The sequence below is a fragment of the Protomyctophum parallelum genome (genome assembly GCF_964188405.1).
Source record: "Protomyctophum parallelum genome assembly, chromosome: 1".
Taxonomy (NCBI): domain Eukaryota; kingdom Metazoa; phylum Chordata; class Actinopteri; order Myctophiformes; family Myctophidae; genus Protomyctophum; species Protomyctophum parallelum.
The window spans coordinates 56516741-56529201 of NC_139697.1; the positions used below are offsets into that span (position 1 = coordinate 56516741).

The 12461-nt window shown below is 41.6% G+C and overlaps 1 protein-coding gene across 1 annotated transcript in view; it reads left to right on the forward strand.

Annotated features, from left to right (window-relative positions):
* The window catches only part of LOC310877322 (multidrug and toxin extrusion protein 1-like), a gene marked incomplete at its 3' end in the record, with an annotated part of 69599 nt that overhangs the window by 2564 nt on the left and 54574 nt on the right, over positions 1–12461 (forward strand). The window contains exons 2-3 of the mRNA XM_083791142.1: positions 1273–1527; positions 1818–1894. Coding sequence (XP_083647268.1) covers positions 1877–1894 — 18 coding nt within the window. The 5' untranslated portion in view covers positions 1273–1527; positions 1818–1876. The remainder of the gene's footprint in view (positions 1–1272; positions 1528–1817; positions 1895–12461) is intronic.

Sequence of the window (12461 nt, forward strand, 5' to 3'; positions counted from 1 at the left end):
TCTGAATTAAATGCACTTCCACTTCATGCTCTCTACAGCATTGCTTGAATCCAGATAGACTGCATCCACACAGTTGCGTCACAAAGATGCCAAATGTCGCGGCAGAGTCTCTTCCTGGTTTTTAGACAGCTGGTGGATGGGAATGAAGCTCCACCCACGCTGCAACTTGCAGCATCGGCAAAGGTTTGTGGCTTTCTGGCCACCAGCTGTCTAAAAACCAGGAAGTGTGCCGCAAGCGGCATTTGGCATTTTTGTGACACGGTGTGTAGAAGCGCCCATACAGGTCCAGTAGGCACATAAACCTTGTGGGCACCTCAATATTAAATTGGAGCTTTTTTCCAACATGTAACATTTATCCCCAAAATGACTGGCTATTGGCTAACACGCAGATTTACAGTAGTAGGGCCCCCTGGCCCTGGGCCACGTGGTACGCAATTTGGAAACAAAATAGGGGTAGACAGACAGACAGACAGACAGACTTCGCTGTGCATGGCAGGCTTTAGACTGGATCTGGCTTTCCGCAGCCACAGTGTATACTGTACGTACAGTAGGTGGTGTGCTTCTGTCCTTTTTTGGCTTTACCATGGGTTGGCTCCCACAGTGTCAGTTTGCTTGCCAGTTGCCACTAGTTCCGGGTTCTGTAGCAATTTGTAGCATTTGCAGAAATGGTGGGCCATAATGAAATCAAATATAAAACATAAAATATGGTTGACCATCAATGCTAGGTTGCCCATCAATTCCAGGTCGTACACTCCATGCTAGGTTGTCCACCATGGACTCACAGGGACTGTTCTAAGTATTCCTACACGGTCTGCACTCTGCAGCCAGACTGGCAACGTCGGTACCGTCCTGCTCCACCACCCCCACCCCTCCCACTAACCCCAGCTGCTGTCTCTGATCTCCACTACATCCTAATCATCTGTCAAACTCAATGCAAGGACTTTAGGGGTGTGACAATTGATCTAATTATATATACTGTATTTAGGATATTGATATTCCTTCATCAGCCAACACTCCCCACTGACAGGTAGTTACCCCCCCCCCCCTCCCTAGAGAGGACGTATAGGGCCTTAGTCCTACTCCTCCTCCCAGCCAACACTCCCCACTGACAGACAGCCATTTATTTTTATTTATTTTTTAATCGTGCCCAGTGTTCTCAGGGGCCCACTGTTGCAATTATGCCACAGTGACTCTCCACCTATTGCAATACTATAACACAGAACATAGAACATGTCTTGAAGAATGTATGTATCTTTCTCCTTTCCCATCCAGGTACTGGACTGCTGGGTGGGATGGCAGAAAGCAGAACGAATGCTCAAGCATTGATCAAAGCCACTTGTTCTCAAAATCAGGTCCGGGGACCACCAGAGGACCAAATGGACCCTAACTCTGAGAGTGTATACATGGAACCAAAAGGACCCTTACGGGTGCATTTGGTTCTTTTTTTGTCCATTTTTCCCCAAGAACCTGCCATGGATGCTCACATAAAACAAGTTGGGAGAGGGCGTAGAATACACACATCGACAGGTGGGTGCTGGGCTAAAGAGACTTCAGTTTACAAATGGATGGAGCCCGCACACCATATTAGGTACAAAAATACTTCGTCAAATGAATAAAGAAGTCCTTTTATACCTACTATGGTGTGAGGGCTCCATCCATCTGTACACATATAAAACAAGTTCCCAGGACTGTTTTGTTATCCTTTTAGCTCAAATGTCTGACTGTACCTTGTGCTGTTTACATTTCTGTCTAATAAAGTATTCAGTTAATAAATAAATCAATTGATTAACACCTCATCTTTTCCTCCTCACCTGTAGGCCTACTGTGTGTCTATCAGGCTCATCACCATGGTTTTGCAGTGACAGCAGTTTAACACATGTTAATGCACAGTAAGGTGAGTCATGTTACTACTAATATTGAAGCCAATGCTAATAATAAGAATTGATAAAATGATAATAGTTTGGGTTGTAATGTACTTTGATCTCGATGTTATATACAGGTAATATATTAAATTTTTGTAGCACAATTGTAGGCGGTAAGACAGACCAATTTTGGTGGTGTGTGTGTGTGTGTGTGTGTGGGGGGGGAGGGGGGTTGATGAAAATATAAAATGCATATGCTATATAGAGACATATATTTCCTTTTTATCCACATACATACGTATATGCACATATATGAACCTGAATAATGGCATAATATATGCAGCATAGGCTATATTCTGCATTAATTGCCATATATTGGCATAATATGTTAATATATTTAATATAAAACCATAGCACCACCATAGACTTTTCATGTCGCGCACCCCCTAGAAGGCGCTCGCGCACCACGAGGGGTGCACGCACCACAGTTTGGGAACCACTGGTCTAGAGAATAAAATGAATGAATTCGTACCAGGCCACGACAATGAAAGGTTAAATTAGGTCAAATGTCCGCCAAATATGACGTAAATTTGTGGCAACAGGCATTCTGATTGGCCAGAATGAGATGAGACGACAGTACGATGATAAGAGCGCCCCTCACTTCACACAGGTGTGATTTTTTAAACTAAATCTCAGTTATCCATCCACAGTTATCAGGCATGGAGGATTTATGAGTTCACACTCGCTTTGTTGCAGAAGTTAAGAAGAATATTAGAGAACACAGAAAAAGACAGATTTATTTTGTACACATATTTATTTGTGGAAATATCCCTGTATAAATTATAAATACGAACACAAAAAGATAATGAAATAATCATGGGTGAACTTTGTACACAAAGAAAGAAGCCATTAACCCGAGCAGCTATTGCACATTTTCACTGTTAGGAACATTCATTTCCTGAGTAACGTAGATATATCTGGAAGCAACATGTTTCTCACTTCTAACTTAAGTCATTCGGCATGGGGAGAGAGTATGTTTTGATCACTGTGTTCTTCAAATTATCAAACAGCAGACATTTCGCCTGTAGAAAAAGAAAAACAATTAGTATGTGCCAGGGCCTTTTCTGTACATGCAGAATGATGGTATTATTATTTTTCTGTGTCTGTGTGTGCGTGTGGCGTGTGCATGCACGTTTGTTTGTCTGCTTGCATATAACAGAATGAAAGAGAGGCATAGATATTTAATGACCGTTGAGTATGTGTATAAACAGAGAGAGAGTAAGTAACATCAGAGAGAGTCAGTCAGTATGCCAACCTCATGCCAGAGCAGTGTGTCAGGTAGCATGCCAAGATGGCAGTGAGGGCAAGAGTGTGTCTGGTCGGGCACATCCTGGTCCCGGTGCCTGCAGTTTGGCCCCTCACTGCCCCACAGAGGGAGTGCGGTGGAATGAGAGGAGCAGGCTACACCAAAGTGAGCTCGAGGATCTGTCTGGTAGCTTACTTTCTTGCCACCAGAGGGCAGTGGTGACAAAGGATCAGACTCTACCTCCTCTTCCTGCAACACAATAGCATGCAAATGCAATGGAATAAAATTAGCATGATGAGGGCTCTGTTACTAAGAGCTACTTTTAATGACCTCTGATGACTCTTGATGAGTTGCGCCGTGAGGATGTTTATGTGAGCCTGAGCTCCACCTTACATTTGGTGTGAAATGCCATACAAGCTATAAATGCAGGTTTGGAGAGGAAATAAAACCTGTTCCAAAGGTTTGGGGCGAAGCTCCAAGGGAAGAGACATTAGACAGTACCAGCAGGGCTCTGAAGGCTGCCCTGTGAAGAGACAGACACACAAATACAGATGAAGCACCACCCCACCTCCCCACAACATATATTTAGTATAAGAAGACATAAACACTGCCATTTCTATTTTTATTTCTTTGTATCAATAGTTACAGGCTGGTGTCACACACCGAAAATATCAATGTCAGTGTCAAGAGTCAGTCTACTATTGTCAGTTTGTAGATCTGCTATTATCACTGCATGCAATTAATTATATCATTTATTTATTTGTTTATTTTTATTTTTAATCCACCCACACTACGCCTATTTTTCTTACATTTGATGGACTTGTAAAATATTGAAACATAGCTTTGATTTGTTTTTTACAACATTTTAAAACATTTCCCCATGTAATTATTATTGTGCATATAATTATGGTCCATGAACCACTAGCACTCTATAGCAAAGGTTGCTATAGGAATATAGAGCTATTTAACACTTATTTTAAGAAAATAATATGGATCGATCGATCGCACACCTGGCTACAACGTGGATCTCGGAATGTTGTGTGACTAGCCTGTGACTATCATTGTGATGTCAGAACAGGCCAGCTCCATATATGGAGATATAGGGGTGATCAGGTCCGGCAAGGGTGCCCGCCACAGAGTTGTTCTGATATATGATTGTCCAAAACTGCAGATCCAACCGATATGTCCATATATGGCCAGGCACAGCACCCCCTCAAATCCTTGTCAAAGTCGGCCGAGTTTGAAGCCATTATGCACATGACCATAATGGGCATAGCAGTCGTATCGGTGGTTCTGGACAACAGCCTAACCGCATGGCACTCCTTGATATTGGCGACGCGCATAGAGGGTATGCGCATGCATGAAGTGAATGGGAAATTGAGTGGCAAATCGAGTGGCAAAGTGAGTGACAAAGTGAGTTTAACGTCATTTAACATTGTTTAATGCAATCAGACTTTTCTGTTTGGATGTATGGACTTTCAAGGCCAAAAAGTATTTTTTTGACACTTAGTAGGTGTTCCCGCATACTTTCCGGGTATGATGATGTCACTTGCATACTCTCTATTTATAGTGCTCCCCTAGGAAAGGTGTTTCTTTGCATTTTACCTATCCTATTGGGAGAAGTGTGCACACATAGGAGAAGTGTGCACACATAGGAGAAGTGTGCACACATAGGAGAAGTGTGCACACATAGGAGAAGTGTGCACACATAGGAGAAGTGTGCACACATAGGAGAAGTGTGCACACATAGGAGAAGTGTGCACACATAGCCGTTAGCAGCAGTTAGGGGGGGGGGGGGGTTAGTCTCCTGCTCAGGGACTGTTATTTACACTGGCAGACAAACACTGAATCAGATCTGTGCCACATCGAGATTGAAATCCGATTGAAATCCGGTTTAAATGAGTCCAACATGTCACTCATTTAAACAAATCAGCCAGGCTGCCAGCGTAAATGGGCCCTATAAGGAAACCCTGAATCGAACCGGGGTTCCCAGATGGCCACTGTACCTCCTGGTCCACTGCTGCCCTTTGCTTTGGTCATTTAAATACGCAAATAGAATTCAAACAATCCAGTATAAAAGAACATGTACGTCCACAGTCAAGCTAATCTAGTATTTTGTATTTGTTGATGACATGTATTAGTGTGTTATTTTTTATGCTATGTTGATGAATTGAATACATTCCAACATTCCAGTCATATTTAATTGACGGCCAACGTCATAGATGACATGATGTCACAGGCTGGTCCACATTGGAGCCACCACATTTCTATGTGGTTCCCGAATCCCGAGATCCTGACACACATTAGAGAAGGCCCGAGGTGAGATTTAGCGGATTCGAATGTTATCAACCCATAATCATTATAGGTTACTCATCAAAACCATTAAATGGAGCCGACTGGACATTTCCTATACCTATTGTTGATGTTGTTATTGTCAGCCATTGTCTGACGTCACGTTTGGCGCGTTGTGCGACTACTAAATTGTTGTATAGTGCAGTTTCACAATGTTTTCAAAGCAGGTGTGAGATTCGAACTCGGTAGTCAAACTACTCAAATATAGAGGTGGGTCTTTAGAAACCATACCTGCATCAAGACAGTTGTCACAGTCTCAGCCCTTTCTTATAAATGGCTTTATTTTTTGATTTAGCATATTCTCTTTTGAAAACATCGCCGAACCTACCTGAATATTGAACTACAATCAACCCAATAAAAATGCATTAAAACACTGCAATGACAGTCATAGACTAACCATGGATATGGTCCATTGTCAGCTACACCATCACAGCCCGCATATCCAAGTGACTTACTGAGTCTGCTGGAGACCTCTGTTAATAGTGAGTTCTCAGTGAGGGTTGCCTCTGTTGGAGTCGGTGACAATAGGAGATAGTCAGCTTCCTCCTGTGGGTCCCTGGCTAGCGGAGTCTGTTCTGGCATGGTTTCTGTGTCACTAAGAGGTACATCCTGTTGACAATCTGTGTCAACCTTACCTCGTGGCCCATTTGTAACATCACCATCTGAGGGCCCATTAGTAACATCACCATCTGAGGACTGGGGAAACGACGAGTAAATACACGTGTGATTTGAAGGCGAGTAAGGGAGTTAAAAAAAACTGCACAACCATGTGGTCTGGGCAGGTTAAAAAAGCAGGGTGAAAATTCAAGTTAGTTTCAGTGTAACGTTAGGCCTACTCTAAATGACAGCTAGACGTCTCTAAATTCTGTATGGCTAGTATAATGATAACTGATACGAGGTTGCGGATCATTTATATTTTATGTTGAAAGTATACTGTATTCAGATGACTAGACAGACTACAGCAACAGTATAACAACAACAACGGCAACGGCAACAACCACAACAATACTACTACTACTACTAATAATAATAATAATAATAATCCAATGTACCGTTGAACCATATCCCACAGGCAATAACAAAGACAGAAAATAAAGAAACAACAACAAAGAAAGACAGTGTCATTATATTTCAAATTAAAAAAATAATAATATATATATATATATATATATATAAAGCTGACCTGACTGGACTGAACTTCTTCAACATCTTCAATTTGTTCTTTGTCTGTGTGGTGGTCCTTCTCTGCTGATTCATGTGCAAGCGTGTCACATTCACTGCACCACCTCCTAGTCTGCGCGTCAACCAGGGTAGAAGTCTTGCCACTGAAATGACAGAAGCAGGTTTTTATTTAAGTACCTTCTTCACCAAAAGCCAAGCTTATCAACTAATCAAGTTGTAGTTGATTATAGGTTAACTCAACCTCAAATATAGAGTTACACTCAAGGCATTCGACTCCAACGTCATTACAGCACACAGGCATGCTCCATTTCATACCATTGCGTGCATTCTTCTTCTTCCTCCCTCTCTCCCTCCATCCCTGGTCATGCGTCTCCCTCCCAGCGTGCCTCGATTGTTTTCGTTATCTATATTCTGTTTATCTCACCTCTCTTAAACTTTCCCCCTCTCTCTCTCTCTCTCTCTCTCTCTCTCTCTCTCTCTCTCTCTCTCTCCCTCTCTCTGCCCTGCTGTCATTGTCACCTGTGCGGAACGGAAACTCTGGTCTTTTAATATTTGATGCGTCTGAATAGCTCTGAATAGTTTGTGAAGAGGCCAGTGAAGGGCAAAGCAGGTGAGGTTTCCAGTGTCTCTTGGTCGGTGAAAACAATGCTGAAATCTTACATGAAAACATAAAAGAGTCTTACATAACTCTGATGATGATAATAATAATAAAATAAAATAAAAATAATAATAATGTTTCTAACCACAACCTAAAAAATAAAAGTTTTTAGAACTCAGTAGCTTTATTAGGCCTAGTGCTCTGGTATTGATGTGAACCATGGTTACTGTTTACCCAATGACCATGAGAGCTTTATTTCTCTGAATATCAGAAGTGTATCTCTGTTCTTTCCTGCTTCTTTGATGACTGATTGAGGCATCATCATGTTATGGTATAGAATGAGACTTTCAGACAGACAGCATGATTTACAGACAGACAGACAGACACACACACACACACACACACACACACACACACACACACACACACACACACACCGAAGTATGGGTGATTTACATTATGTACAGTGCAGCAACAGTGTATCTGTTCACATCATTGCAACTTGACAGCACCGTAAGAACTCATTAACTCCACTAGATGGAGTAATAGCACATGTTTAAGTGTTGAAGGAAAACACCTGCAAAGCCCCTCTCTCTCTCTCTCTCTCTCTCTCTCTCTCTCTCTCTCTCTCTCTCTCTCTCTCTCTCTCTCTCTCTCTCTCTCTCTCTCTCTCTCTCTCTCTCTCTCTATTTTAACCACATTGTTGTAATCCTAACAATTACAGATGGACAACTCATTAACAAATTGAGACAAATAACATTTACCCCCTGATTCAGTCTTGCTTTACATGTTGTGATCATTACTACAGCATTTATAAAGTGTGTGTGTGTGTGTGTGTGTGTGTGTGTGTGTGTGTGTGTGTGTGTGTGTGTGTGTGTGTGTGTGTGTGTGTGTGTGTGTGTGTGTGTGTGTGTGTGTGTGTGTGTGTGTGTGTGTGTGTGTGTGTGTGTGTGTGTGTCTGTGTCTGTGTCTGTGTGTGTGTGTGTGTTACATAAAGCATGTATCTGTGCTTGTGTTTATATATGACTCTCTAATAGTACAGCAGGTAGGGAGTAATTGAGTGTTTTTCATTTGTGGGGTTTTTTGTGTGTGTGCATTAGGGGGGCATGGGGGGGGGGGGCATAAGTGGCGATGACTCACCAGGCTTTTGTGACAGTGGTGCAGAGAGAGTGCCTTTCACCCAATCCTCTTCCTTGGGGGCTCACACAAAACAAGAAATGGAGAGAAGGAAAGAAGAAAAGGTGGAGGAAGATTGGGCTGTGGGGTAGCGCTGTAGGAGGAGGAGTGGGGACATGGGTAATGGCAGAGAAAAATGGCGGAAATGGGGGTGAGGTATTAAAGGCAAGGGAAAAGGGCAGGGAAAGGAGAGATGAAAGGAGAGAGAAAGGAGAAAATATGAGGGAGTGAAGAAATGACAGATAGAGGACAAGGAATGAAGAGGCCTTTGGCTGGTGAAAGCATATACAGTAGCATGAGTCATATGATGGGACAAAATGACTTTAAACAAAGATAATCCAGTAGGACACAAAACATTCTGGGCACAGCCTTGACGACATTGGCTGTGAGTAGCATGTTGTGGTAACAGATGAAAGGCTGTTATAGGTTAAGAATGGCGTAGGAATGTTCAAACATGAGATGAGTTAGATGGTTGTCACATTTGTATTTTGTTATAGAGAAAATGTGTATCCATTATTATGGAGGAAACACAACTTGCCAACATTGCAGCATGGCTCCTAACTTGGCAATATGCAAAGCTTCACGAGTTGCAACCCAGTATATATATTAACCACCCTGATCACTACTGTTGGGCATGTCATTATGCAAAAAATGTCCAATAATAATAATAATAGTAATAATAATAATTATTATTTTTAGGCTTTCAATAATATTTCAAATATCCAATCTACAAGGAAACACATTGCATCATGACAATGTATGTAATATGTATATTAGTAATTTGGCCTCACTTTAACTTTCACCGTGTGAAAACTCAATATGACCCAGACAGATACTTCACAGTAAAATCTTCACTGTTCATTTGACAAAACAGTGAACTTATCTGGGTTAAATGAACACTGATCATGTAATAGTTGAAATGGTGATTGTGTGTGCGTGCGTGGGTGCGTGCGTGCGTGCGTGCGTGCGTGCGTGCGTGCGTGCGTGCGTGCGTGCGTGCGTGCGTGCGTGCGTGCATTCTCAGCTCTCAGTATGATGTTGGCACTACACTTGGCACCAACATGGATAGTCCCCCAGTGGAAAATCAGTGTATGTTAAACAGGGCCAAGAGCCATCTGGCTGAACAGAAAAACATACCCATATATGGCATCAGTTCATAATAAGAGGCCATGTCTGGCAGTAGACACGCTGTGATAATTTGTGAATTTGAAATATTTATTTTGAAGACAACAAAGTGGTTTGCAAGCTGGCTAACTATGTTTAGGCTATAAAGATATACTGCCAGCCCACTTTCACAGTCGCACCTAAGAACAAGCAAGTATGGAATTGATTTGATAAAATCATCGGCAACGAATCAATGATTAAGGCTGTTGCATGGCTTGCTCTGTTAAAAATAAATAAATACTTAATTGATGTTGGTGACAGCACATTACATTTAGGAAGTTAGAAGGGAGGGAGGCATAGAAATAAGACATGGAAAGACCTGTCTATCAAAAACTTATCTCCTAGTGATTGGCTGGCTGAAGGCAGGAGCCAACACTACTCAATCATTATCTTGAATGGCAGCAGCTTAATTACTATAACGCTCAAAGAGAACTTTGTGTGTGTGTGTGTGTGTGTGTGTGTGTGTGTGTGTGTGTGTGTGTGTGTGTGTGTGTGTGTGTGTGTGTGTGTGTGTGTGTGTGTGTGTGTGCGCGTGCGCGTGTGCGTGCGTGGGTGTGTGTGTATGGAGGCGGGGGGGGGGGGGGGGGACCTGTGCAGTAAAGTGCACAGATGACTCATCCAGCAATCATATGACTCATCAATCACTGCAGTTTCCAGCCATGTCTCCCTTCTTTAGCGATTCTTCCATTTCTGTCTCTCAGGCTTGATTTATACTTAATTTGCTTTGCTCACCGGTGTAAAAAATATCAGATCTACAAACTCATAACGCATCACGGTGCAACCCGTTGTGAGCCTGTTGATCTGATCATTTCTATGCGCAACCAATTGCTCTATCTATGTCATTTCCTGTGCTCCTTCTGTGCATGTTGGGAAAAACTAACAAGATACACAACTGAGTTGTGTATCATGTTAGTTTTAAAGATGGTTTATCAGTTTTTCACGTGTTTATGATGTGACAGTACTTCATTAGACCCCTTGGTGTGGCCGTTATGTGCAATGATGTCTTCCCTTTGTATTTAGGGTTTCTTCCTGGAGGCTAAAACCTTGACAGTCAAACGTGCCAATGAAAGAAAACTGTGATATAGTGAATCACAATATCATCCCCTCCCCTAACCCCCTTTATCATACAACAACAGCTGTGGGTGCAGCTTCAGCTGAGGTGGATCACCACCCATCACCACCCTCCAGGCAAACCAGGCATACTTAATGAACTGGTGGGCATGTCCACATAAAAACGTCACTTTAACAAATACTGTACACTTTTTGGAAACAATTCTTCCTGCTTATATAATAATAATACCTGATGATCATGTTTTAGGGTGAAATAATATCAAAAATAATCTTTAACATTTGTTTCTCTCCATTGTTTACCTTTATATACAGTACCTGTATCTCAGTAGGTATTTTATTCTGCGGTGTGGTGAATGTTTCCTCTCGACAGAAATCAATCATTCTTATGCTCGCCATAGCAAAAAACCTGATGTTAATGGAACGTTAAATTGAAATCAGGGATTTTGCTGTGTAATGTACAACAAAAAGGCATTAAAACCCTTAACTTTAATAAAAAATAATTGCTTTTATTTTTTCTCTTATAGCAAAACTAGTAATCATCATGCTGTTATTTACACATTGCACAGGCATATTTATTTCACACTGTACATCTTACAATGCTAAAGGTGACAACAACAACACTCTCCTTTTACAAGACAGGGCGGCTTCACTGCAGACAGTGGCCTTCTTCCTTTTTTTTTTTTTGTATTTTTTATGTTCACAGTTTAGTCAGAGAAATGGCCATCTTGGTTTCTCCAAACTGTTTTCTTTTTTCTTTTTTTTTCTTTTTTTGTTCATTTTTTTAGATGCAGTAGAAAGACGTGCATTTGACGTTTTAAGCACAGTCGCTGACTCCCCAGGCCTGAAGCTTCTCAATGAATGTCTTTTGAAAATGAACTAAAAGGTTTGCCATCTCTTGGTTGATATCTGTTTGAAACCCTTCCGAAGGCAGCAGAACAGATGGGTGCAACTTCAAGTATCTTTTGTTTAAACAAAGGAAAATAAAAATATTATAAGTGAAAAGCAAGGCTTTGTGCAAAGACTAGATGCAAGTGAGTGAATGGATGGATCAAACCTTAAGCTGACCTACATTAAAAAGGACCTCTTGCTGTTCAAGGTTGCTTTGATGCATGCAATTTAACTCTGGGAGTGTAAAACATATATAATATCCATTTTACACCCCCAGAATTAGATTAACACACTGAGGTTTTTTATGGTGTGATAGCAAAGCACAGTTGTTTCTACCCGAGAATGATTAAACCCATATATAGTCTCTCATGTTGGAAGTGTTTGCTGCCAGTTTGTGCTTTTGAACTCCACAGGGTCTATACTGATTGGGTAAAGCTTACAATAACAACCATGGTGCTTGTAAGGTGACATTGTAAATACTTACATTTGAAAGAAAGATTTGACGTGTGCATTTGACCCCTTTCGTCTCAGTTCATTAAGGAATAAGAAGGCAGTTAAGCAGATGATAAACCATTTTTCAGTTTTGCCTCACTGCTGTTTTTTTTTTTTTTTTTTTTTCACCAAAGTCACTGTCATACTATGGAATTCATATTATGACTTGCAGAGAAGATAGCAAGTAGTGCTGTAAACATGGGTCTCTTGCACGTTTGACTGTGAATGTGTCCAAATGTGAATGCATGTGTGAGTTTGCGTGTGCATGCATGTGCTGTGTGCATGTGTGCATGCATGCGTGTGTGTGTGTGTGTGTGTGCGTGTGTGTGTGTGTGTGTGTGTGTGTGTGTGTGCGTGTGCGTGCGTGCGT